We start from the raw sequence: 26466 nt of genomic DNA, 5'->3' as shown, positions 1-26466 counted from the left end.
TTAATTTTTTTTTTTATTATTTCAAAAACTTTATTTGTTAAACTTCAAATTTTTACATCAGTATATTATTCTATGATTTTTTTTTAAATATACCTATCAACACTTGTTAATTATGAGATTCTAAGGTGATATTAACTATTAACTCACTAATGTTAGCAATAATAATATGATATGGACAATGGACATATGATATTTACATATTTATATATTATTATTATAATAGGTATCTAATTAAATATCTACTAATAATATAGGTAGGTAATAAATGCAATTTTTTCGCTAATATTTGCAACCTACACATTTGTTTGATCATTATGCTTTTTTAATTATTCACGGGTTTTATCATATTATATGATTCATATCTATACTTACATACAAGCTTTAGCCTTTTTTATGTCTCTACAACGTTATGTATGTTGCTTAAAAAGCTGTTAATTTTATTTAGTTTCGTGGCCTTACTTATGGACAATTAAAAAATGTTTTCCTCGAAATAGAAGCTTAGTATGATGATGTGCCGTTCCATAATCATGTTCAATGGTTTAGCCAAAGAAAAGTTTTAAAACGGTTTACTGAATTATGTGTAAAAATTTAAATGTTCATGATTAACACTTGACAGGGAAAATAAATTTCAGAACTTAAAGATGATAATTGGTTGTGAAATTAAGCATTTCTTATTGATATAACAACCACATTTAAATACTTAAAAATTAAAATTAAAATTACTAAATCTAGTATATTCACGTTTGACATGGTAAAAAAATAAGTATTTGATGAAAAACTAAAATTATTTATTAACCAAATTGAATGCAGTGATTTCAGTTATTTTGAAAATTATAAATATTTAAGAATAAAATAAAATCAATAATCATCATGTATTTATGTTCAACAAATCGATTTGTAAATACTTATATTATGTTAAACAAATTGCAAACCGAATATTTTTCGTGTTATGTTACATGGTTAGGTATGCTATACTAAATTACCTGTACAATATTTTAATAAAACTAGAACACAAATACTAAGCTTAAAACCCCTCCCGAAATTAATTTCCAGTTACGGCCTTGTAGCATCGAGTAAACTGAGTAAAGTGTAGTTGGCAGGTCAAGAAAAAATATGGTTGGGTCCGCTGTACTAAACATTTTCCCCCACAATAGGTATCACCTTATGCATGTTAAGATAAATACTGAAAAAAAATTCAAACAGTTGCCAAAATGCTGAATGATAATATGAACTGAAACGAGTCAACCCGTTAACGATTGCAGGTTTCACAATTTTGACGAGTTTCAAAAATCTAACTTCAATCGATTATAAAAAATAAAAATTTTTCTTATGTATTTTCTATAAATTTAGTTTCTGTTAAAAAAACCTCCTGAGAAACCACAAAGTTTTACAATTTTAATTATTTTTACCAAAACATGTGCGTCCCTAGATAATGTACAATATAAGTAAGTAGGTACCAATATTTAAGTTCAGTAGTTCTAGTTTTAGATTATTACCTTATTTATTAAAGTGAATTGAAATGAGTACCTACCTATGTAGAATATTCAAATTTAATAATGCACAATGCACATATATAACATAGGTACTCTTAATTCATTTATAAATTAAAATATTGAAAAAGTCAACGAGAGAACACAAATAATGTTCTTATTTTTAAATTTGATTTTAGGCCGAGGGCGTATTTGAGGGGGGCGAAAGGGGCATTTGCTCCCCATCACTCGTATTTTTTCTATATAATACATTGATTTAATAATTAAATTTGGTACTCATATTTTTATTTATTTACGTGAAAAAAGAAAAATTAATGTCACACCCCCCCCCCCATGGTCTTGACTCAATACGCCCTTGTTTTAGGCCAATTCACTTTCATATTTAAGATAACATCACAAAACTGGAACTTATAAACCTAAATATTGATATGGTATGATTAGTAAAGTGAAGACAACACAATTGTCGTATGGCCATTAATTTATTATAGCATACGCCATACACTATTCTATAATCAAAGGTATGACACTATGACAATAATGATAAACTTAAATAACACTTATAAGTTATAACTAAGAAACGCTTCGTCTCCCTCTTATCACTTTTATTACACCCTCAAATATTTTATAACTTATAATACTTACTTTAATTTAAACATTTCAACTATAAGTATGCTTAAGTGGTATGTCTAGATTTATAGGGAATTGAGCTATCTTGTTATTAGATTACCAGCTTAAAATATAGTTTCATTCACAGAAACAGATTATGGAAAATTAGGTATTTTTTCTAAGTTAAAACATCTACTTATTTTACAAAGTTCATAAAAGTTTATAAAATAACTTTTTTTGACAAGAAAAAATAGACATATTTTATCACTGAGAAAAATTTCATATAGTAATTTTTAAGATTAAGTATATCAATTCGGTTTAAATGCCTTATCTAGTCCTCTGTTTAAGAGGATAATGAACTTACATATGTATTATACAATTTATAATTATTGAAAACTTTAATCCACACAAAAAGAAAACTAAACAATATGTTAATTGACCAACAATATTTGCACATAACTAACAATGAACAATAAATAACAATTTATACACATACGGACAGTATCTACATAATTAAAATGAAACAATCGATAATAACATAGTTATATATTTAAAATAATATTGAGGTAACTACAATTTCCAAGTACCATTAAAGCTATAGTAGTATATAAATTACTTAAATGTTAACATTTAGTGATGTAAAAATATATTATTAAAAATAAGATGTATTTGTTTATGTAATCACTACTCTTTTTTAGAATTTGAAGTTAAATGATTTATTTAAATGAAAATTTACTGATAAACTTAAAGGATAGCAATATGCTTAAAAATTTGTAAATTTGTAAATTAAAAAAAATAAATAAATAACAACAATGAATAAAATAAAATTAACAATTTATTAAACTATTTGGCCCCAAACGTGTGTTGTTTGTTAAAATTTTATAATTAACTTATCATACTATATTTTGAAATACAATAATAAGAATATAAAGAATTGTTAATTGACAGTGTATATTTTTCTTAAGGCTAAGTTACTTGTTACTAAAAACTAGTTTGGCATTCAAATAAATAATCTAAACCTATTAACAAATTAAGTTAAATATAATTATTGTAACAACATTTATAGTGCTCAAATAACAAGTTTAAAATATGAGCAGAAGCCACCAATCTAAGACCGAATGACATATAATGATTATAACCATTAATTACATTTTAAATTGGTAAGGCCACATTTGTTTTTGATTCAATTTCCAATAGTGTATTATTGATCTTGTCGCTCATGTACATAATGGAAAAGTATTCTATAATTATGCTCATAATCATATGGGAAGTTATAATGTAATTTTTTGGCAATGAGATATACCCCACCTAAAGCAACAGTCTTTTCAAGCACCAATAAGGTAAATTCATCTACTATGGTGTCTTGAGAATTATGATGATGATCAAGTTGATTCATAAATCCTTTTTTTAGTAATCCCCAACTTTTCCACACAGAGCCAACACACACCACATGCAGACCACCATTTTCTTTATGTAACATCTATATAAAAATAAGACTTATTATTAGTTTTTATTAGGTGGTAATAATTTTTAAATAATATCTTACTTTATCAGCACCAGGGTAGAGTGATTGTATAAATTTTGCTAACTCTTTTCCAGCTTCACTAAAAATCCACAGACTTAGTTCATCACCATCTTCAGCTAGTTCTGATATTGTTTTACACAATTTAGCTATTTCCGATTTTTCTTTTTTTTCGCCATAAAACACATTCAACAAATCTAGACTGATAGTAAATTAATTATTAGTACTTACTATATTATTTCATTAATTTAAATTTAATTATTTTTATTAATCAATTCCAACTATAGTCATATTTGAAGTTTAAAATAACTTGTCAAAACTAAAATATTGAAATGTGTATTAATAATTTAAAAAAAAAACAAGTTTAATTTTAGATTCATCTAGTTTAGTGTTTCCCAACCTGGGAAACATCTACACTTTACTGGGGAGGAGCAAGCTGTTACCACAAAGTAAAATTTATATTTATTTAATCTTACATATTATGTATATTTATTTTTTCAATTTATAGGAAGTGCACGAGACTTTTTAAAAACTCCTAAGGAACCATTGAATCTTAGATTAAGAAATACAAATAAATATTCTTATAAATTGAATAAAAAATATATTATTTGTAATAAAATGTTTGATATTATTAAATGTTATGTTCTAGCAATAAAATAGTGACATATACTTTACACTTTATCAATATTAAAATGTTCTTTAATTGCTTCCCATACTCGGTCAATTGAGTAACCATTTGGAACATAATTAAAATCTTCTAAATGATCTAAGCATAATTTAATACTTTTGTATGCTATCCAATAAGCTAAATAAAAAAAAAAAAAAAAATTATTACCTAATATAAAATATTTTTCAGGCGAAACAAATTAAATTATAATATTTTTTAATGAAACTGTAAGGAAAGGTAATTAAAAATTGTATTTATTTTACCGCTGCCCTCGTCACCAAGTAGATGACCATATCCTCCACATCTTTTTATTGATGAATCTGGATTTATTAGAAGACTATTTGAGCCAGTACCAGAAATAATAACAGCTCCACCTTTAAAATAAAAATGATTGAATACATTTTAATGATAATAAATATAAATGTAATACACGCTATTAATCAATAGCATAAAACAGTTTATGGCTGTCATATAGTATGTAGTCTACTGCAAATAAATGAATTAATAATTATATCACATAGAATATCATTATTTTAAATAATTAAAAATTTTTTGTTAAGAATAATAAAAATTATTTTTTTTTATGTTCATTCAGTGTAGCAACAATTTAAATTACAAAAACTTTCATATCTCTCAAAAATGCATTAAATAAATCTGTTTTATTATTTCCTCGCCACCATGTTTCCATGAGATACCTGTAATATGTACCATTATATCATATGTATTACGTTAAATTAAACAAAACTTATAATAATTTGTGGTTGATTCACCAGCGGCCGGTACAATGCGTTTGTTGGTAGATCACATACTATATGACAGCCCAGTTTATTTTCATCAAACAAATGTTTAAATACCCGATTCACAAGCTAATGCAATTGGTGCCAATGTATCACTAACAACAATTACTTCATCAGTAAGGTCTGGATAACATTCTAATAATTTATTTTCAAATGTTTTACAGAATGTTTGATCTTCACATCCACTTAAACTCAAACCCTATAAATAGATATATTTTATTATTAAACAAAACTTGTGCAGTAAAATCACTTTTAAATGTATACAAACCAATCCATTTAATTTTATATCATTATTAAGATCAGCTTTCCTAAGAGCTTCTTTAATCAAGTCATTAACACGAGACAGGCAAGGTTCAATTCCAAGAATCTAAATAATACACATTTTTTAATATTACATTGATAATTATTATATTTAATGTAATAAAAAACACTTAAAAATAAAATTATAATATAAATATGCTCTAAACAGTTTAAACTGCATGGATAGATCTTTTTTATTGATATGGATATTATTAATTATTTTTTTGGTATCGGCATTTTTTATTCTGATGTACTTGACCTCTTCGGTACTTTATTTGACGTCAATAATCTTATAATAGATTAATAAAAAAAAAAAAGGTAATTCAAATACTAGAACCATTGACAATCTTAAATATAAATATTCTTAAAAAAAAAAATTGGACTATCTATAATATTAGTTACTTAACTTTTATAAATACAATGAATTAATTTTTATATTTAAACAATGATAGCGTATTAATTGTCTAAGAGAATTCAGTTAAGTAAAAATTTAAAGCTTTTCACAGTTTAAACAAAGACATGGTGTACAAAATATTTTAGTAACATCAATAACTGATCATAGATAAATATTATGTGAAAGTAATACTTAATTAAAAGGTAATAAATAATAATGGATAGAAGTACCTACTACCTATTAATACTAACAAGCATAATATAATTATGAATCAGAATAGGAAAAACAAGTGTTACTTAAAATTTCAGGATATAATAAATAAATAGATTGTCCCATAATTTTAAAATATTTAAGATAAATCTACCTACATTTTGATATTATTGAATAAAAACCTTGATTAATTTATGAGATATCTGTTTATCTATTTAATTTTATTTTACGTCTAAATATTATTTAGACAATTAAAATGTATTCATTAAAGCTAGGTAACTTTTAATTATTCAGTCAAAAAAATAAAACCCATATTATTTAATAAAAAATTTAAAAAATAAGCTTAACTGTCTGAAATGTATACTTAAAAATAGTATAATGTAATTTTATGGCATTATTATAACTTAAAATAAAACAAATCAAAATAATTTATACCTAATAATATACTAAGTTAATTGAGCATATTGAAATTTATAGATACATATCTTGATGATTAGATCTTTCATTGTCTTTGTCATGGTGTTTTAATTTAATGACTTTTAAATAAATTAAAATATATTATTAAACCTGTTACATATAATATATATATATATTTATCAATTGCTTATCTAATAATTATTTGTAAAAAAAAAAAAAAAAAGCTGAGTCTTTTATTATTTCTCAATTTATTTATTCTATTTTGCAACCTATTTAACTATCAGAACTTAACTTCATAAGTTCTTTAAATAAATGATTAACAAATAACAATTGTAATTTTTGTGCTTAAGTAAAAATTACATATCACTACTAGGAAATTGATTAATAATTGAAAATTAATTGATATGGTCCACATTATATTTATTTTTATTAAATTGAAATTAGCTGTGTTTACAGTATTGGTCAATACCTTATTAATTGTAATGATTTTTTTTTTCATATAAATATAAATGAAATGAAAAGAATAATAACTAAATGTATGCATTTCTCAAGAGAAATAATACAATTTCAAGTAACATTCCTTTGTAAAAAGAAATTATTAAAGATTTTATATTAATTTAACTTTAATAATATACCTAGTAAAAACTAGCACAGGAAAGTTTTGAATGTTTTGATTTAAAAATTTTAAACCATTTAAATCATGATAAACAGATAAAATAACATTTTATCATACTTAAACATGGTTTATTATTTGGTATCTATTTACATTTATACATAGTTTGATAACAAAATAAAAAAAAAATTAGTTATATAATAAGTTGTTATATCATTATCTAGTATCTGCTAATAGATAATAACTTTCATGAAATTAACAACAATATTGGCAATTGGCATTTGGCATTCAATAATTCAATATACCTACACAACATTATGTACCTATCTATGTCTTTAAAATATATTATCTATAACTATGAAGTAAAATATGTTAAGCTAAACAGTATTTTTAGATTTTATAAGTTAAAAAATAGGCATAGGTACTTGCTACTGTTGAAAAACAACATAAGATTTCATTGTTATTTTGTAAGTATAAGTAATAAGTAATAACTTACCCATGGGTTCGTGCCTTCTCCTTTGAGTTCAGCTAAAATATCTCCGTTGCCATTGGTTAAGACAACCGTGGAAACCGATGCTCCCCTATTAAGCGCACAAAATACGTGTGTATTAGTATTACTGCAGTGACGCTGCAGTTGGGAAAACGAATGTTAAATTAATATATATTTTATCGAACACTTACCCTTCGATACCGCCAAAAAATACGTCAGTCATAATGCAGTCAGCGGGAGGAGGAATAACGAAAATACTAAAAGACCGTTCTAGTCTAGAAAAATAATAAATAAAAGTAAAAACAGGTAAAACGAGTTGTGCGTAAATCAAATTAACGCAGAGAGATACGCGATTGCGTGTATTGACAATCGCTTTAAGAATATATTATAAATATATACCTATATAATTATGTATACGTATTTGTTGCGTAAAACTACCGAAGGCAAACACGCGCGCGAGTTTAGGTATACCTTTTCTACAACTATTTCGTCGTACGATATAATATCATCACAATAATAATATGATGTGTGTTAAATATTATTATTTTTTTTTTCTATGTACTTTGGATACGTACGAGACGAATAACAATAATAATGATTATTGTAACTAATGTAATGAGCGAAAAAGTTTTGGTGATTTCGAGAACCGCGGGGCAACAACGTGGAGACGACGACGGTGCAATACTACGAATGCGGCTACGACTACGTAGTACGTACTACGCGATTGGTATAATATAGTACAGTCACTACACGCGGACGCTCCGACAAACTTACTATAAGGTAAAAGCAATAATAATAATAATAATAATAATAATGGCAGTAAAATATAGATACCTATAATATTAATAACGATGAAAAATTATGTAAATATATATCATGTGTTTTTGTTATTAAAGCAATAAAGCGTCGCGGGTACTCGGTGGCGGAAACTCTTGATAACGCTGCGGCGAAAACACGTTATTCGGCCGATATCACACTTTTATCGGTATCCGGCGGCGAATACAACGGTTTCGTAATGCCAATGCGTATACTATTATGATAGAGTCGTAGCGCCGTCGTAGCGGTAGTAGCCGTGTGTGTGTAGGCTCTCTCGCGCCGCTCGGTGGGGTGGCAGAGTTCGGTGGGCAGGTCGAGTACGAGTAGTCCGATCCCCACGATTTTCGGTCGTTCCGCGGTACCAAAACTAATAATATACTGTCCGGCCGGCGCCGTCGTCCCGTGTTTTTATATCGACGGCACGAGTGCACCACCGCTACACAATAATAATACACAGTTATGCCGATCCCACTCGGAACGACCTCTCGAGTCCTATTATTATTATAATATTTTATAATTATTTCGACTGTTGTGGTCGATCGAATCGAACACGTCTTTCACAATAGTACGTCCGATAGACGATCTCGCTTTCAGAAGTCTTTTTCCGTTCCCCGCCTCAGTATCTACCTCACGCGCGGTTTAGGCCCTACTGTACATCCGTTATAACGAAACAATAATATTAAAATGCTCTTTCGTCACACACACACACACACACGCGCGCGCGTACACGAGTCCATCAATGGTCGCGTTGATTAAAAATATTGCGCCGCGTTCAAATTGTGTAGGTACCTATCTCTACGAATGTATTACGAATACACGATCGTTGCCCTGCAGAACAAACATAATTGATTAATTCTGTGTCGATTTTAGTATACCTATACGTTATAGGCTTATAGCCACTCGCGTTATAGTTTTTTTTTTTTTTTTTAATAATGGACCATTACTTATCGGAGCCACCACTGTTATCGGCTAGTTTAATTAACAATATTGTGTTATATTTTTTTTACTTCCTCTCCAATGGCCCGCCGTGATTCGTTTACATTTCAAATTTTCAAACAAATATGGTAAATCACCGCAACAACGATCGCGTCGTAATACTCGTAATAAAGACCGCTTTGCTGTTGCACGCGTGATATAGGTGTATAGGTACAATCGCTTTTTATGTTAATTTGCCCTCTATAATCAATGCATAGTAGGTATAAGCATTATAAGCGTACATACATCACATAATATATTCGTCAATTAGTTTAACGTGACGTTTATAAGATGTGTATGTGCACGCAATTTACCTTTTTTGCTTCTACAATTTTCAGTAACAAATTTTGGTCCTCTATACTAAGTTAGGTTAACATAACCTTACCCGGGTCATATATGTTATTGAAATCTATGTTTCCATGTATAATATTCTTATAATATAAAAAAATATAATTTTAAACATGCATTTTATACAGACTATAAATATATTTAAATATTAGTATTGCAAGTTCGATGATATTTGGAGTCCCTGTGTAGGTAGTGTGTATGTAGCTATCACTTATAAGTTACAATATTATACTGCAGATTATCGGGTGATCCATAATTAAACGTAATATTCATTATTTCAAATACGTTTCAAAAAAAAAATTATTTAGGTACCTACTAAATTTTAGTCGTTAAATATAACATTTTTCAAAAAAAATTTTTTTACTATTTTTTGTTATCATTTTTTAAATTGTTTGCTTTTTTAATGATAATTGTATCTTTAATTCCTATTCTTTATTTTAAAACACAATTTTTTTTGTAGTTCTTCGAAGTTTAAAATCGAATTTTGAACAATTGGTTTATGAGTTATAAGTTAAAGTTTTAATGAACTCCATTTAAGAGTAATACAAGAATATCTACTCCGCAAAAATATAATGGTTTACTACTCAGTTCATCTGAACTTTATATACCAGGGGTGGCCAGCGAGAAGAGATTCGCGTGCCATCAAATATATTAATATATTAATAAATACGGAAGAGCCAAAATGTAAAAAAAAGGTCATACATTATATACATAAATTCATATAAAAAATTTTTTTTTTGTAAAAATGTTACGATAAGATGCGAGCCGCGATTTGGCCACCGCTGTTATATACCTACTAATAACTAATAAGTAATAAGTAATAACGAATAAACCAAATACTGATATTTATCTTGTTGAAATTTGATTTTTATAAGTCGAAATAATGCTCCAAACAATATTCTATGAAATTAAAAATGTGTGTTGTCATTCAAAAGTAAAAACTTAAAAAATTATAGCGATAAAATATAGAAAAAAATTGTTTTATAACAATTTAAAATATTGTAAAAAAATATTTTCTGAAATAATGAATATCTTACATAAAATTAATCAACCCGTATTCTTGATGCTCTATATTATTATATACTTTATGTTTGTATTATATCTAGCCACCCTAGTATATATAGATAGGTCAGGTAGAGAGGTACCTAATACTGAATGTAATTTACCATGCTTAATACTTATATTATTTGCTCGGAGTCCTGGAATGAGTAAAGTTAATTATAAACGAGCAATTACGAATGTGTATTGTTGTTTGGAGTTCTTTCCATTAATATAGTACACACTGTTCAGTGGTTTCTTACTCAAAAGTCAATACAACTATAAACGAATAAAGACTTATTCAATTTTTAATTTATGTAATTTTACAAGGGGTAATATGGACATTTTTATCATACATTGTTAAAAAAAAAAACGATATTTTAGCAAAATGTATAATATCATATATTTATGTCAATACTGTGATTTCATGGTTATTTTTATGAAATTGGTTTAATAATATTATTAGTTTGTATGTGTGTATTATACCGTTTATATTATGCATATATCTTATTTATCTTTTATAAACTGAACTATTGGAGTCTGGACATTTTCGAGTTACTAACTGTTTAACCGAAAAATGGAGATATACCTAAGTCAGAAATAAGAATATACTCTTAGAAATCTGTGTTAATTGTTTTCGTTCCAAATAGTTTAATATAATTTAATTAATAATTGATTAAATAATTAGTGTATGCAGAATGTAGATATCTACACATTATTAACTATTAACATCTGACTCTTATATTATATACCTAATTATATACAGGATGATTCTTTTATCGAACTACATTCATTATTTCCAAATTATAAACATTTTGAAAAATATTTTTTATCATTATAATTTTTTTAAGTTTTTTACTTTTATATAAAAATTGAAGTTATATGAATATGTAAGTTATAGTTTATGAATTATAAGTATTTAAAGTTTAAGTGAGCGGAGTAAAATACCTACATGGCTATATTTTAATATTTTGCGGGGCATCCTCATACCATTCCACTCATCAGCTCACATACACTTTTAATACTTAAAAAGAACAACTCATAAATAACTTGTCCTAATTTCAATTTTTATACATCGAAATATTCCAAAAAAAACCTACTTCAGAATATGAAATTAAAAATGTATGTTGTCATTCAAAAAAAGTAAAAAACCTTTAAAAAAATATTTAAAAAATGTTGTTTTATTCGACTAGAAATTGTGTAAAAAAATATTTTCAAAAGCGTTAATAGATTTTGAAATGATGAGTGTTATTCAATAAAAGAATCACTTACTATATCTTGAATGAGTATTATTATTATTTACTTAAACTTACTAAATCACTAAAATAGTGTACCTACCTATACAATTGTTTTTAAGTTTTATACTTCTGCAAAAGATATCGATTTTAACTCATTCATGTACAATGCAATGTTATTTATTTTATTGACTATACAAGTATTACGACGTATATGGTATTTAAGATGTTTTATTGTCTGATGTTAAGACGACGCCATACCAAGGTTTGTTATCTTTGTCTCTCACACGTGTATAACATATCAAAAACAAGTTCACTCAGATCAGTCATAAATTATTAGTAAGTGAATTTTGAGCTTATGGGCTTACCTATTATTATAAAAATAAAGAAAACAATATTTCTAGGGCATGTTTAAGATTTTTTTGTCTTATATTTTTATTAAATCAAACATTTAATACACTTACACTTTTAGTATTTTTTTCAGTATAGTTTTAAGCTAAAACAAACTGTTGTAACATTTTTATTAATAAATATAAAGAAAAAAGGCTATTATGGATGTCCTTGAAAATATTGTTTTATATGTAATATTGTGAGTTTTAACTTTAAAATCATTTCCTAATAAAATAATAATCGACTGATCCTCATTTACTCGTTTTTGCTATGTTACATACGTGAAAGACAAAGATTACAAACCAATAACCATAATGTGAAGTTCTCTGAATATTTAAATTATGTAACATTCCTTTAAAAGCTTTTTACAACCAGTTACTTGAGTGGACAATTTCAGTTGTGATTGTATAAATATAAACGTACCTATTTAAATAACTATCAATCGATTAAACTAATAAAAATTGATTAGGTATACTATTTGACGCGTTATACTTATGAAAAATGACCTTCGTAATATACTAATATATAATATTATGTTAGTGCTTGAATAAATTTTTATTTATCTATTATTAGCATATAATATATTGGGTGTGTCTTAAAAAATATAATTTCTGATTATATTGAATATTTAAAACTCTAATTTAAACAAAAGCGCATATGAGGGTAGGTACCTACTCGGGGAAATAAGTTATTTTATGCGAGAGTTTGATGTTTTAACAGATTAGTGCAAATATATGGTTGATAAAAAGTATTTTTATACGCTTTTTTTTGTAACGTGGTCAAATCAACTGGAAACTTATCAATACTACCCACACACATTTTTAATTTTAGATACAAAAATATAATAACATTTTAAAAAGTTCTTATTAACAAATTTACATCAAAGTTTTTTCTTCATATTTCAAGAATATACTACATAATAAAATATGTAAATAAAAATATAAATATTTAAACTTTCAAGTAATTTTTTAAGTGACACAATTCAATGGACATTGTCTTTATAGATAAAAAATAAATCTAAATTATATTTACCTATAATATTTTGATATAGAACTACCTATACAATGTGAGAAGTGATAACAATATTTATGATGCTAGTTATTGATTTATATTAGTAGTGTATGAGCCGTGAGATATAATATATTGTAATGAAAAAATAATAAATACGGAAGAATTGGCTAAGTATGCTAGATTTGCTCGGTAAACATTTTGTATTTACAAAAAAAAAAAATTGAATTGTTTCCCATACTTAAATACATATGGCTTATGGTCGTACGTCTTTATATTATCACATTTATATACCATAATAATATAATATATAATCATAAATATATTACAATAATAATAATAATAAAAATCCTGTAGTGGTTTTAATTTTATAACTAATAATTGGATAATAAAATTTTTTGTTGATTATATTTTTGTATATACAATTGTTATACATTTATAATACTGTAGTTTAATTTTTAATTTTTAATAGTTTTAATTCAATGTAAAAATAAATAAACTATTAACTATAATACATAGGTATTACCGTCATTATTACCGTAAAATCAACGTATACAGAAATTAGAAAAAGAAAGTGATGAAAATATCAAAGTATACAAGAAATTGTATAAAAGAAAAAGAAATCCAACATCAAATGTAGCTGTTGCAATCAAACACAATAACTAGATTTAAATATATACAATGTTTATCCCATACATTTTTACCAATATAAAAAATGCTATTTTATCATTATCTAGGTACATTTATTAAAGTTATTAAACTATACACAAATTATTCATACTGTATTTTACCTCTACATTATTATATATTTATATTATAAAATATTAAAAAAAACATTTTTAACCATACCTGTAGAATTTTTTGTTATAGGTAGTCCGTAAAAAGTCTGTAAAAGAGGGAAGGAGAATGTTTTTTTTTTAATTTTATGGGACTCAGTTAGTATTAAAACATGGACTCAGTTGGTATATACCTAAAATAACCCGGGAATCAATTCATCATAAAAGGTTTTGCAACAGCATGCAATGGTAAATGTATGTTATTTTAATATTTAGTTTGTGTAAAGTTAAATACTTTTTTAAATAATTAACCTAAAAATAAAAGGGGTTAATGTATGTAATGAAAATATGTATGTAAGTTCCTACACGATAGAGTATAAGGTACATAATATGTAAATTCCTATATTGCATATATTATTAATTATTATGTATAATAATTCAATATACACTATTTTATAATATATTAATATAATTTATAAGTTATCAATCTGACATCAGATATATCATATGATACTGTCATACATTTTAATATAATATAAATTCATAATTGTAAAAAATAATTTATTACATTCTACAATTTAATACTTTTAATTATAATATTATATAAAATGTAGTGTAGGTATTTTCTTTTTACTATTGAAATATTATAATCAAATTTATGAAAATAAAACAAATTATAATATTTTTTATTTTTTTAAGATGGTACCTATCATCAGTTTAATAATTTATAATATTTCTAATATTACCTATATAAAATGTAGTATGATTTTTTTACATGTGTAACTGTCTTCCGCCATGTATTAACGTACCTTTTTTCCTGAGTAGTAACTTACAAATCAGTACATCACATATTTAGAAATTAACGTATGTAATTTTTACCTGCTACTCTTTTGTAGGAACTTACTATTCTTCAATAAAAAAACACGGGAAAACGGGAATATTTACGCAACAGAGACACGGCATTTTTTGACATTAAAATTTAATATATAATATTACTGGTTCTTATATCAGTTTAAAAATATCAAAACCATATTGATATGATTGTTTATAAGCTTTGAATTTTAGATTCTGAACGAAGTGATGAATGTATTGATTTTACAATGATGTGTGTGTTTTTTTTTTTATTTTTTTTTTTATTTTTGTGTCTGTCACCACGTTTTGGAGCAGTAAAAGTGCTCCGATTTTAAAAAGTGGACCCTGTTTCGGATAGGAAAGTGAATGTAGTTTGTACTTTGGGGGGTCAAAAGTAAAAAATTTCCAATAGTTTTCAAAAGCGCCGGGAAAAACCAAAAAAAAATGACGGAAAAACGGGAATTTTAACGCAAAACCAGTTTTCGACCAAATCGATTTTTTTTTATGGTTGTAATTCAAAAACTAATCACTGAAAATACTTGAAATTTTCACCAAATGTTAATGTCAGTGGTATCCGTATATAGTAAAATTTTCAAAATTTTTGACTTTTTTGAGTTATTTATAGACCACTGAAATTTTCGATTTTTTTGAGAAATTTTTTTTAAAGTGTCGATAAAAAATGTTTGGATAACCAAAAAGTTTTGAAAATTTAATACAAGGTTCCTTATGAGTTGTTTTTAATGTAGCTAAAAAAAATTAAAAATCGTTAGTCACAATTTTTTTTTATAAGCGTTTATAGTTCAAATTTTTACGAAATCTGTCGAAAACGCGAAAATTTGCAAGTAATTTTGAAGTTGAAAAATCATAAAATTTTTTTCTTTTATAACTAAGTTTTGAAAATTTGGTACAAGGTTCTCCATACATTTTTCTTCAATTATCTGTAAAAAAAACTCTACCGGATTCAGACAAAAAAATTTTATGAGTGTTTGAAATTTAAATTTAAATTTTAGCCTCAAACGATTTTTGATATTTGTTATAATTCAAAAAGTATAAGTCGTAGATACTTGAAAATTTTACCAGTTATTTAGATTGGTATTTTATTTACTTGATTTAATTTTCAAAATATTTTGAGTTTTTTTGAGCTATTTATAGACAACTGACATTTTCAATTTTTCTGAAAATTTTTTTTGAAGTGTCGATAAAATTTTTTTGGCCCTATCAAAATACTTGAAAATTTTATACAAAGTTCCTCATATGTTATTCTTATAGTGATTAAAAAATTATAAGAATACATAGGCACAATTTTTTTTTATTAGCATTTGAAGTTCAAATATTGACAACAATTCGTCAAAACCATGAATATTTGCAAATTATTTTGTAGGTATATTTCATAAAAATTTTTGTATAAGTAGCTAAGAGTTGAAAATTTAATACAAGGTTTTTCATAAGTTTAACTTACAATTATTATAAAAGAACTTAAATTTTGTTGTATTCAGGCCATTAAAACATAAACCACCTTTTTCACCAACCACTAGAAATTATATCCTAGGCTGACAAATCATCTTCGTTCAGAATCGTTTTTCGTATACAATGATAACTATCATTGGATTCAAATTTAACACTCCTATAATATATAATAATGATCCATACGGCACCTAATGTACAGCAGAGCGGTACTCACTTGCCCGCTTTTTTAAGCTCAAATTCAAACAAAATTCGTCAAAAACAAAACTTTTGTAAATTATAAATAATCAACCCCCCCCCCAAAAAAAAAAAAAATCACGATATTAACTAATGTGTTACTGTATTAGGTAACTATTTTAATTTACTAGAAAATAACGTTATTTTGACGTGTAACATAGTTTACTATAACATATTTACACACATACACACATACACACACACATATAATATATATTATTTACTCGTATGCGATGTTTTTTACAAAAGTCAGTTTAACCCATACCGGTGATCGGCTGGATATACTAAACTAAGAAAATATAAATAATTATATTTAATTAACTTATATAGTTTTATATCTTAACAGTAATATAGATTTACCAATATTTTAAACTCATAATCATTTTTCATATAAGTATACAGTGTTTTATCATTTAATTTCCATATCCATTTTAATATTCTTTTTTATCGTTATAATGTGTAGTATTTACAAAAAATATTATACTTAAATTAAATTTATAATTTCAAAATCAAAAATTCATTACTTAGTTAAAATATATGATAATTTATTTGTTTATAAAAAACTGTTAATTAATTTTTAATTCGATTTCGTTTGGATTAAAACTTTGTATAAGTGAAAGATTTAATATTATAAAACGAAGTGCTTCCAGATTGTAATATTTGATATGTAGTAACCTTTACAGTTTACTTATAATATATAAATATATAATACTGAATAACTACATAGGTAATATTATAGTTTATCTTTTACGTGCATTGTGTATTTGTGTATCAATGTATCATATGCGGGAATTGACTAGTGACTATAGTCTACAATAGTACAAAGTTTATTTAAAGTAATAATAAATAATATTAAGCTGTATCTAGTGTACTTGGAAATTAGTATACCTAGTTACCTTCGTATTAATCTGATGTGTATGTATATATATATATATATATATATAAATTAAACACATTATAAAAATAAAATAATTGATTTAAACGCCAATGACCCGGTGGTCAAGACGTAATAAAATTAATACTAATAATTTAGTATGTAAGGGCTACTATATAGTATAATGTAGTTTTATCTTTTTGCTTAGTTAAACCGATTAGATATTAGTTGTTCTAATTATTAAATAAAAATAATCCGTTGCTTCAATGTGTAATCTATATAATATATATGTAAAAACATTTCAAAATATTTTGTTATATTATTTAATATGTTTACATAAGAATAAGATTTGTGTAAACAAAGTACATTTAAAGTGATTTGATTATTAGTCATAACTCGCGGTAAGATAACTAAAAATATGTTTATATAACTAATTTTATATTTAAATACACAAAATATAATTTATTAAATGAAATAGATTAAGCAATTAAAATCTATTGAAATGTTATGATATCTATATTCTATATTATAATTTATTTAGCAGAGCTTTAAAAGAACTAAATTTAAACGAAGTTTGAACCATTGATATAATATACAAGTACACAGCACGTAATGTTAATAATGATACAACAAATTATAATTTATAAATGATCTCGGTAAGTTTTTTAAGTTAAATAAAAACACATTTTATTCATTAAATTTTTAATTGTTCATATTTCATCTGGTTTTAATAAAATTTTAATTAATACAACCTATTACAAAAAAGGCACATCACATTTGTTTTGTTATTAATTGTATACATTATTGAATAACGCAAATTGTAGAAGACATATTTTGCTGTTGATTCGACATCATAGTTTTGTACTGATTGACTGTAGTTTCAATTTCTGCCTTCACGGGTCTTACTAAATGTTGTTCTAAATCAAACTTCGAAAGTTTTAACCCCAAGCATTCAGCCACCAACTGTTGCCAAGCAAACATTATCTAAATACATTTATTTGATTAAATAAATTAAATAATCTAAGATAATATATTTATATTTTATATAAATAACTGTTTGTTCTTTAACTTACATTTTCACCAGTGCGTGCAGATACAGATTGAGAAATTGGTATTTTAAATTCTTTTGAAAACAATATTTGTTTCTCTTCAGCAACTGATCTTTTATGTTCTAAATCACCTATACATGTAGTATAATGTAGTTTATTATAAATCAGTATTGTTTCGAAAATTAGGTACATCGTAAATGGGTATACAGTTCACAAGTTAAATGATCATTACATATTTAAATACGTTAGGTACTATAATATGTAGATTAACATTTGTAGGCAGACTATATATAGGTAGTATATAGTATATTACATTAGAAGACTATAGTTTATTATAAGAAAAAATACAATACAAACATGAATTTTCTTCTTTTCTTCTAATAATATATTATTATTATTATATAATTATATTACATTATAGTTCATTAGTTTTTAACCAGTATTCAAAGATAATTTAGAAGAGTTAGGTAAATATGACACTGATTCAGCCATTTTTTAAGTTTTAAAGGGTTTACTATGTATACATGTTTTATTTTCTTACTACTAATACTACTAAATTTTAAAGGATACTTACATTTATTTGAAAATAAAGCAAACGTTGGCACATCATCATAATGAACACTTATTGCTTTATTGTACCATGTCGACACAGACGAAAACGAAACACTGTCTGTTATATCATACACAAGTATAATTGCCTATATATTTATAAATATATAATTTATGTAATAGAAAAAAATATAATTAAAGAATAATTGTTCTATTAAAATCACACGTGATCTACATTATTATCATTATTTTTATTTTTAATCAAAAACGGTTATTGAAATTATGTGATTAATGTGTGACAAAAAAGTATAAAATAATACAACATATATTACATCGGCATTATAAATGTATTTTTTTAATAGTCCATTAGTTGATCCACTTGTATCCCAAATATTGATTCTGACATTATGACCTTGAATTTGCGTTCTTTTTAAATAAAATTCTACGCCACATGTTGGTATATATTGTCTTGTATAATCATCATGGCAATATCTAGACACTATACAACTCTAAATAAAATTATAAAAAACATTGATTTTAAAATACGTTTAATATGTTTTTTTATAAAAAATATTCGATATATTATTTCTAGACTACGTATGGATTTTATAATTTACCTTTCCTGTAGATGGTTCTCCTAATACTACAATTTTCAATTCTTTTTCAATTAATAAATTGTCACCTGCACTTACAGACATTTTAAGGTTTTTATGATTTCTATGTACTTTGATAAGGATTATTGGATTATAATATAATAAGTGCTACAACTGCTGTTTTACTGACTAAATGGAATTCAGGTTTCTATGGATACATAAACTTCACAACAATTTAAAAACCTTTCTGAGATACCGTATACGCAGATGGTCTTGTAGCATAAAAAATAACAATGATCCAGTATTAGTTTTATTATAGTCATCAATTAGGTATTTCATATCAAACTTCAGCGATAAAATCTTAATATATTATCTACAAAAATTTTTCATTTTTTTTCTCCGAATTATATGATTGCATTATATTTTTTATTATAATTTATTTTAAATTTGAATTTAATTATTTTTTTTGTTGTAAGAAAATTTTAGTATCAAGTATAAAACAATAGGTAGCAAATATCAAATACGCATGCAAATTAATAGGCTTGAAATTGGTTAAAAAAAAATGAATCCAAAAGTGTCCTGAACTTTTTTATTTGATTAATATTTCTTAGAAACATTTTGAGTATGATAATTACCGATTAAAATGTAAGTAATAATATTTACAATATTATAAGTAGCTATAAAATCATAGTATTAACGATATACTATACTAGTTATAATATAATTTAATATTATGAAATGTTAATAATAATTAATAGGTACTAATATAAATTATATTAACAAATAACAAACTATGTGTATTATTTTAAATGCTTCTTTTTTAAGTTTTGATAATATTTTTGGCTCCTGTAAATATAAAGATTATCGAACCTTGGCGTAGACTAATTTATACATGGATAATTTTGTATGCTGATATTATACAAAATATATTCGAGTACAATGTACATGCATGTTATCCATGGACCATGATAAATATTTTACATGTCTTAAATCAATTACGTATTTATATATTACCTATTTGTTAAACTTTAATTATTGGCTAACTAAAAATAACAAAAATGCTTTGTAATACGTTAATATATTAAAATATTAAAATATTAAATTCAATAGAAAAAAATATTGAACGTTTAAAGATCGGTAAATTAAAATCAATATCATTTGTCACGTACTTAAAAAGAGAAATCTGTTTAAAATTCCACTGGTTTGAAGTTGTACTAGCGAACAGTTTTATTGATGTTTTTAAAAGGTATGAATATATTACTGAATAATAATATATTATATTAATTTTTAGTTAGGCATTTTAAATGACAGACATGTGTAAATATTGCCCATACGTTTAACCGTACTTTACTATATACTATAATACCATACAATATAAAATTATGTAGAACACAAAATACATGCAAATAAGAACTTTTTATCTTATCTAAAATATGTCACGCTAGTTAAGGTTTTAGAATTTACAATAGCCAATATATATTTATATTAATTATACTTATACAAAGTTTTAAATGTGAATACTACTAAAACAAAAACTGCAAATTAAGCTATTATCGTCCATATATACTTACGTATATTTATTTTTAAGAGCACTTTATAACTATAAGTAATTAGTTGTGTTTTGTGTAAAATAGTTCTTTGATTTTAATGACTGATTTGTGGACTTATAAATAATTTTAAGTAATTTTTACCTTCAAATTGAATACTGTGAATTGAAGTGAAACATATTTTAGATATATTGATGATAAGTACAGTTATAATTATCTAAATAAATACCGTCAATCATAAATAAATTTAAACAATAATTTTTTTACGTTTACTAATTAAAAACAAAAATTATAATAGTATTTCAGTCATTATATATACATATGTATATTTAGTTTTTGACTAGAGCTTATAAGTATATATTTTTCGGCAATTCAACATCAACGATTCGTCATCCATACACCTTACAATAATGCTACATTATTTTTTATTCAATTGTATTGAGAGTTTGTCATAGTTTATATTTATATATATTTAACCTTATACTTCTACGGTTTTTGGTTAGATTTTATTACATGGAAAATAGCTGTAATTGTTACTTATTTAAAACAAATTTTAGTAAATAAAAAATCCTAAAATATTTTATTAGAAAATCGGTTTAGTATGTCAATACTTAATAGATCACTCTATTTATTTTTATTATCTTTTAGCCACTCGTTAAAAACTGTATTGGGTATACGTCATAAGTGTATTTGACCTTATAATATCAACACAATAAAAAAATGGATTCAATGTATAAAGGTTTATTTATTATATATTAAAGATACTTATTAATCACTCCTCGCCGTGTCTGTATGTATTATGACTTATGAGCTAAATAATACCTAATATGTTTTTATCTATTATGTAATAAAATAATATAGGCACCTAAATAATATAAATGTATATTATTTTAATTATAACTTAGTTTTCACTTGTTATTTAACAAGAATACAAATACTAATGCTACCTATATACACATTACTATAATATGTATATACCAATTATATTCATATACGTATTCACTATTTGCATATTACAAGTATTATTAGTTAAGATTATACTAGGTAAATTGTGCATAAATATTCAATTACCTAGTTATCGTAATCATTTTATTATTATGGATTTTTGTACCACAAAAAAATAAATAGTATTCTATTATTAGGTATAGGACCTACGTATAAATTTATAATACTGAGTGATTGGTCGAGGACGATTAACTATATAAATGTATACTTTACTGCCTTGTTCTTTATTATTAATATTTATGTTATCAGTGGTGCGGTGGAGCTTTATGAACCACGATACACAACATATATTTCATAACTTACACACTCTTTATCCCCTTCATCGCCATTTGAAAAAAAAATTCCCCTTAATATAATATATATAATTATAGTGACTGTATATATCTTAATTTTTGTTTTATGTTATTGGTAAAAAATTATGTATCCAAATACTCCCACCTACAGAAAAAATTTCCACCATGACGCCTAGGCGTCATAAGACACCGCTCACCGTGCCCCTGTATATGTTATAATTTATGTGTAATTGCCTGTAGACTGTAATTACGTCGTTAAATATATGATGTCAAACGGCCAAAATCTATACTATTATATTATGGATTTTACAGAAGATCTATACGTTAACAATTATAGCCTATATATTCATGCGACATCACTCTGTATAGATCATAATATTATGTTAATATGTCATCACTAAACCATTATGACGTATAAGAAGCAATGCCGCAGCAGCCTTCGTCAGTTTACACGTCACGAACGCATACGCGTTTCATATTTTTAGTTCAATGATGCACGGATAAAATATCTTCGTCCTACAACAATAACTCTGCACACAATTTCCTTGTCATATTGCAGAAATTCTAATAATTCAAATAATTCGAATAATTGGGGCAATGCCGACTTGTACAAAACTGCAGAACTTATAATTGGTATAATTTTGTGTGTATATCATATTGAGAATGTTCTTGTAAAACAAATATCCAAGATCTAACAGTATGTTTGGATAATAAATAAAATAAAATATGCGAGATTGAAATTATATTCAGAGTATAAAATAAATTTACTCGGCCAGATGTATTAAGGTGGTCCGCAGAGCCGAGATTATTGTGTGTAGGATTGTAGGAACATCTTCCTTCTCGAGATTAAATGTAAAATATGCGTGACAACCTTATTTTTTTGTATTCATATTTTATGTATTATACTATTATTGTTGAATTTCTATGATTTCGTATTTTATAGGTTGCCAAGAGGGTTAGGCAAAATTTTTTTGGAATTTTAAGGGCGATATTTTTCATAAACAAAAATATGTAAATTATATAAGGGCGGCATATTAGAAGTAATTGGCAGTTTGGTACAGGGTAGCGAAAAACCTAGCGCCGGCACTGGTTATTGACCACCAATTTTAAATACAATAATACATATTATTATAGTGTATATAAGTAGTAAGTACACTTGACATACTTGAACTGTATAAGTTTTACTTGTATAATACAGCCTACAGGACAGGTGTATTAAACTCATAAATTATAATGTTGAAATATACTAAAATATTATACTTAGAATATGTGATATTACAATATCCATAATAATTATAGTATAATATAATATGTGTATGAGTGTATACATAGGTAGTACGTACCGTTAAATTAAAAATAGCGGATTTTGCTATTTTTGTGGTAATTGATATGCTAAAAGTAAAAGAAATCTTATACAACTTTCTATACAAATAAATTATGCATGATTTTTTTTTTTTTTATTTGTCGTATCAGTCGTATTATAATATATCAATTATTAATATGTATAAAATATAAATACACTATATACTAGTTGATTAGCTCTTATGTAAAATAATATAACTTTGTAAGTTTACCGTAGAGAGTACAGTTTTATAGAATACTCATTTAACTATGCCGATAGGATAAAATATTATTCAATAAAATTGTAAAGAAATATATTTAAAATAATAAATAACTGAACCGTATGCTGTACGGCTATATCTATTTACCCATGATAAATGAAAATAAATGAAACTCGATAGTTCATAGTACTTAGGTATGCCGGTATACGTCGGTTGTGTATTTGAATAACCCCTAACCCCTCGTTGTATTATTTTTATTATAGATAAAAAAAAGTGAAAATGTTTTTTATGAAAGATAAAAAATAATACATATTTCATATATATTTAAACATTAGTAGTGTAACTCCATATAGTTTCAATTTTCTGTACATTATATCCACTTCTAATATGTTTTTACTCTTTGTATTGTCCAGTTTCAATAAATTAAATTACATATAGCCATATAGGTAGCCAACCAGCCAGCCAGGTAGGTATCAACGACCAACCCACATACCATTTTATTATATTGTAACCCAAGCAATAAGCAGATATGTAAGCCAGGTTGAACGGTTCTTTATCATAAAGTAAATATTGTCAAAGCTTGCGTAAAAAAGGTACATTATATATTATATATAGCCATACAGAGTGTACCTACTCAACATGTTTTTTTTTTGCCACAGTAAATAAATTATTTTATGAAATAGTTAAAAGTATAAAGATAGGTAATTATTTTTAATTTTTAACTTAAAACCACATTATTCTAATTCAACTGCTATAGCCTATATAACCATATTAAAACGCTCATATTATATAAGTTGTTATAGGCAAAAAAAACATTTTCGTTGAATTTTAAAAATTAATAATAATAAATAGTTTTGTCCTATAGAATAGCTGCAATGTAAATGTCTTATATAAAATGGAAATGAGATGTTTTTTTATTGCAATAAATTGTTAAAGTCGAATTTCAAGTATCATATAAAAACTTCGTATTGGGTAGTTAGAAAAAATTATAAAGCATTACAGTCTACAGAGGACACCAATTAGGTATAAATTTAAGCAGAGTGTATTATATATAGTGGACCTATATTGTATAATATAATAATGAAATAATGCTGATATATATCTTAAACACTTACCTATCTATAATTATTTAATTTAGCAGGCTGTTAGGCTGTTCCATATAATCTATTACGTGATGCAATAAAAAAGTTGCAAATGTTTAATTTTTACAAATCATTAAATCAGTGCTTTATTATCTAGGTAGGTATATAAACTTATTACATATATTCGTACTGATGTACCAAGGATAATTTATAGTTTAAATTATTGTTCGCAATAAAAATAATAATTATTTGATTTTTAATTTAACAGTTTATTTAAACAAAAATTAATAATGAGATAATTAAACTTTGTTGGTATTCGATGTAAATTGTAAGTACATTATTATTTTAATTTTTTGTTATTTAGTCATGTACCTATGTATAATGTAATGATATGTAGGTAAATACTCAAATTTGTACTAGTTGCGTTATCGAGAACATTAGTTATGACCTTATATAGATAAAATAGTATTTGGTATGCGTTGGTTGATGGTTCAGTTCAACTATAGAAAATTTTAAACTACAAAATAAACATTTATGTTCTATAATATAGGTGATGATGAATTTAAGAAAATGCGTTTAATGCAACAATAAAAATAATAAATTAACGATAATATAGCTTTTGGTTCACTAATCGCAACGCAATATCTTGCACCCGTCATTATAACAATATTATTTTATACTTTCATATTGTTATGTTATATTCATGACGCCCATGCATGCGTCGTGAGACTTGGATGCGTGGGCTGTATAGTGTTTTAGTGGCGAGGGCGACAATATTTTTTTCTTTTATTATTATTATCATAAAAATAAAATAAAACCACAAAACGACGATGTTTACAGCGGTTGAAAAGCTGCATCTCTTCGCGTCTCGTCGTTTAACCGCCGCCGTCCGAGGGGCCGACCAGTTTTGCGACGGAAATATTATTAAAACACACATTACTACATTAGTCGCCATTCATTCATTTTCGTGAGTTAAAAACGCTTAACGCGGCGTTTCGATCGTGTTTTACCATCGAAGAATAGTGAAAATAACCTAAAACGAGAATTTAAAAAAAAAAACTGACCATTATAGTATTATTATTCCTACAGATCGATCCAGATAATTTATTATTCATATTATAATATTAAATATTGCCTCGCACGGCACAAAAATTGAGGTTTTTTGCTAACGGATCAGCTGGTGAACCGTCGCAAGCAATCTGTTATCACCCGCGACGACGACGCGATACGGTCGTCAACCGGTGGAACGTGATATGGTCGTGAAGGT

The 26466-nt window shown here is 25.4% G+C and overlaps 3 protein-coding genes across 5 annotated transcripts in view; 1 reads left to right on the top strand and 2 right to left on the bottom strand.

Annotated features, from left to right (window-relative positions):
* Window positions 1-2913: 2913 nt before the first annotated feature.
* Window positions 2914-8712, bottom strand: LOC114119570 (N-acetyl-D-glucosamine kinase). Of its 2 annotated transcripts, none has more exons than XM_027981159.2 (9): window positions 8341-8712; window positions 7698-7781; window positions 7513-7597; window positions 5351-5449; window positions 5140-5281; window positions 4549-4659; window positions 4294-4423; window positions 3643-3820; window positions 2914-3576 (listed from the first exon to the last, which is right to left on the bottom strand). In XM_027981159.2, exons 2-9 carry the CDS (start codon window positions 7727-7729, stop codon window positions 3298-3300), a joined length of 1056 nt encoding a protein of 351 aa, XP_027836960.2. In that variant the 5' UTR covers window positions 7730-7781; window positions 8341-8712; the 3' UTR covers window positions 2914-3297. The 2 variants fall into 2 exon arrangements, with proteins under 2 accessions (XP_027836960.2, XP_027836959.2); XM_027981158.2 differs by lacking the exon at window positions 8341-8712 and adding an exon at window positions 7906-8057.
* LOC114119567 (probable serine/threonine-protein kinase MARK-A) overlaps window positions 8140-26466 on the top strand; it is a 31048-nt gene continuing 12721 nt past the window's right edge. The window contains exon 1 of one of the 2 annotated variants that reach the window (XM_050206746.1): window positions 8140-8286. The gene's annotated coding sequence lies outside the window, so the exon portion shown is untranslated. Of the gene's footprint in view, window positions 8287-26139; window positions 26465-26466 lie in introns of those variants that run through there. The other variant, XM_027981154.2, reaches the window with a different exon arrangement.
* LOC114119571 (ras-related protein Rab-28-like) lies at window positions 18181-19893 on the bottom strand. The gene is made up of 5 exons (XM_027981160.2): window positions 19735-19893; window positions 19450-19626; window positions 19143-19266; window positions 18593-18699; window positions 18181-18503 (listed from the first exon to the last, which is right to left on the bottom strand). Exons 1-5 carry the CDS (start codon window positions 19813-19815, stop codon window positions 18321-18323), a joined length of 672 nt encoding a protein of 223 aa, XP_027836961.1. The 5' UTR covers window positions 19816-19893; the 3' UTR covers window positions 18181-18320.

The sequence above is a fragment of the Aphis gossypii genome, chromosome 1, assembly GCF_020184175.1.
Source record: "Aphis gossypii isolate Hap1 chromosome 1, ASM2018417v2, whole genome shotgun sequence".
Taxonomy (NCBI): domain Eukaryota; kingdom Metazoa; phylum Arthropoda; class Insecta; order Hemiptera; family Aphididae; genus Aphis; species Aphis gossypii.
This window is presented reverse-complemented; position numbering and strand designations above follow the sequence as displayed.

Bases quoted from the DNA above. Each gene is read 5' to 3' on its own strand.
- LOC114119570 (XM_027981159.2), bottom strand. From the start codon at position 7,729: ATGACTGACGTATTTTTTGGCGGTATCGAAGG. The intron at 5,450-7,512 runs GTAAGTTATTAC...TGTATTATTTAG, and splicing joins GAGAAGGCACGAACCCATGG to ATTCTTGGAATTGAACCTTG. The intron at 3,821-4,293 runs GTAAAGTATATG...ATTTACTATCAG, and splicing joins CATTTTAATATTGATAAAGT to TCTAGATTTGTTGAATGTGT.
- LOC114119571 (XM_027981160.2), bottom strand. From the start codon at position 19,815: ATGTCTGTAAGTGCAGGTGACAATTTATTAATTGAAAAAGAATTGAAA. The intron at 19,267-19,449 runs GTAATATATGTT...ATAAATATATAG, and splicing joins AATACATTTATAATGCCGAT to GCAATTATACTTGTGTATGA. The intron at 18,700-19,142 runs GTAAGTATCCTT...CTACATGTATAG, and splicing joins TGCTTTATTTTCAAATAAAT to GTGATTTAGAACATAAAAGA.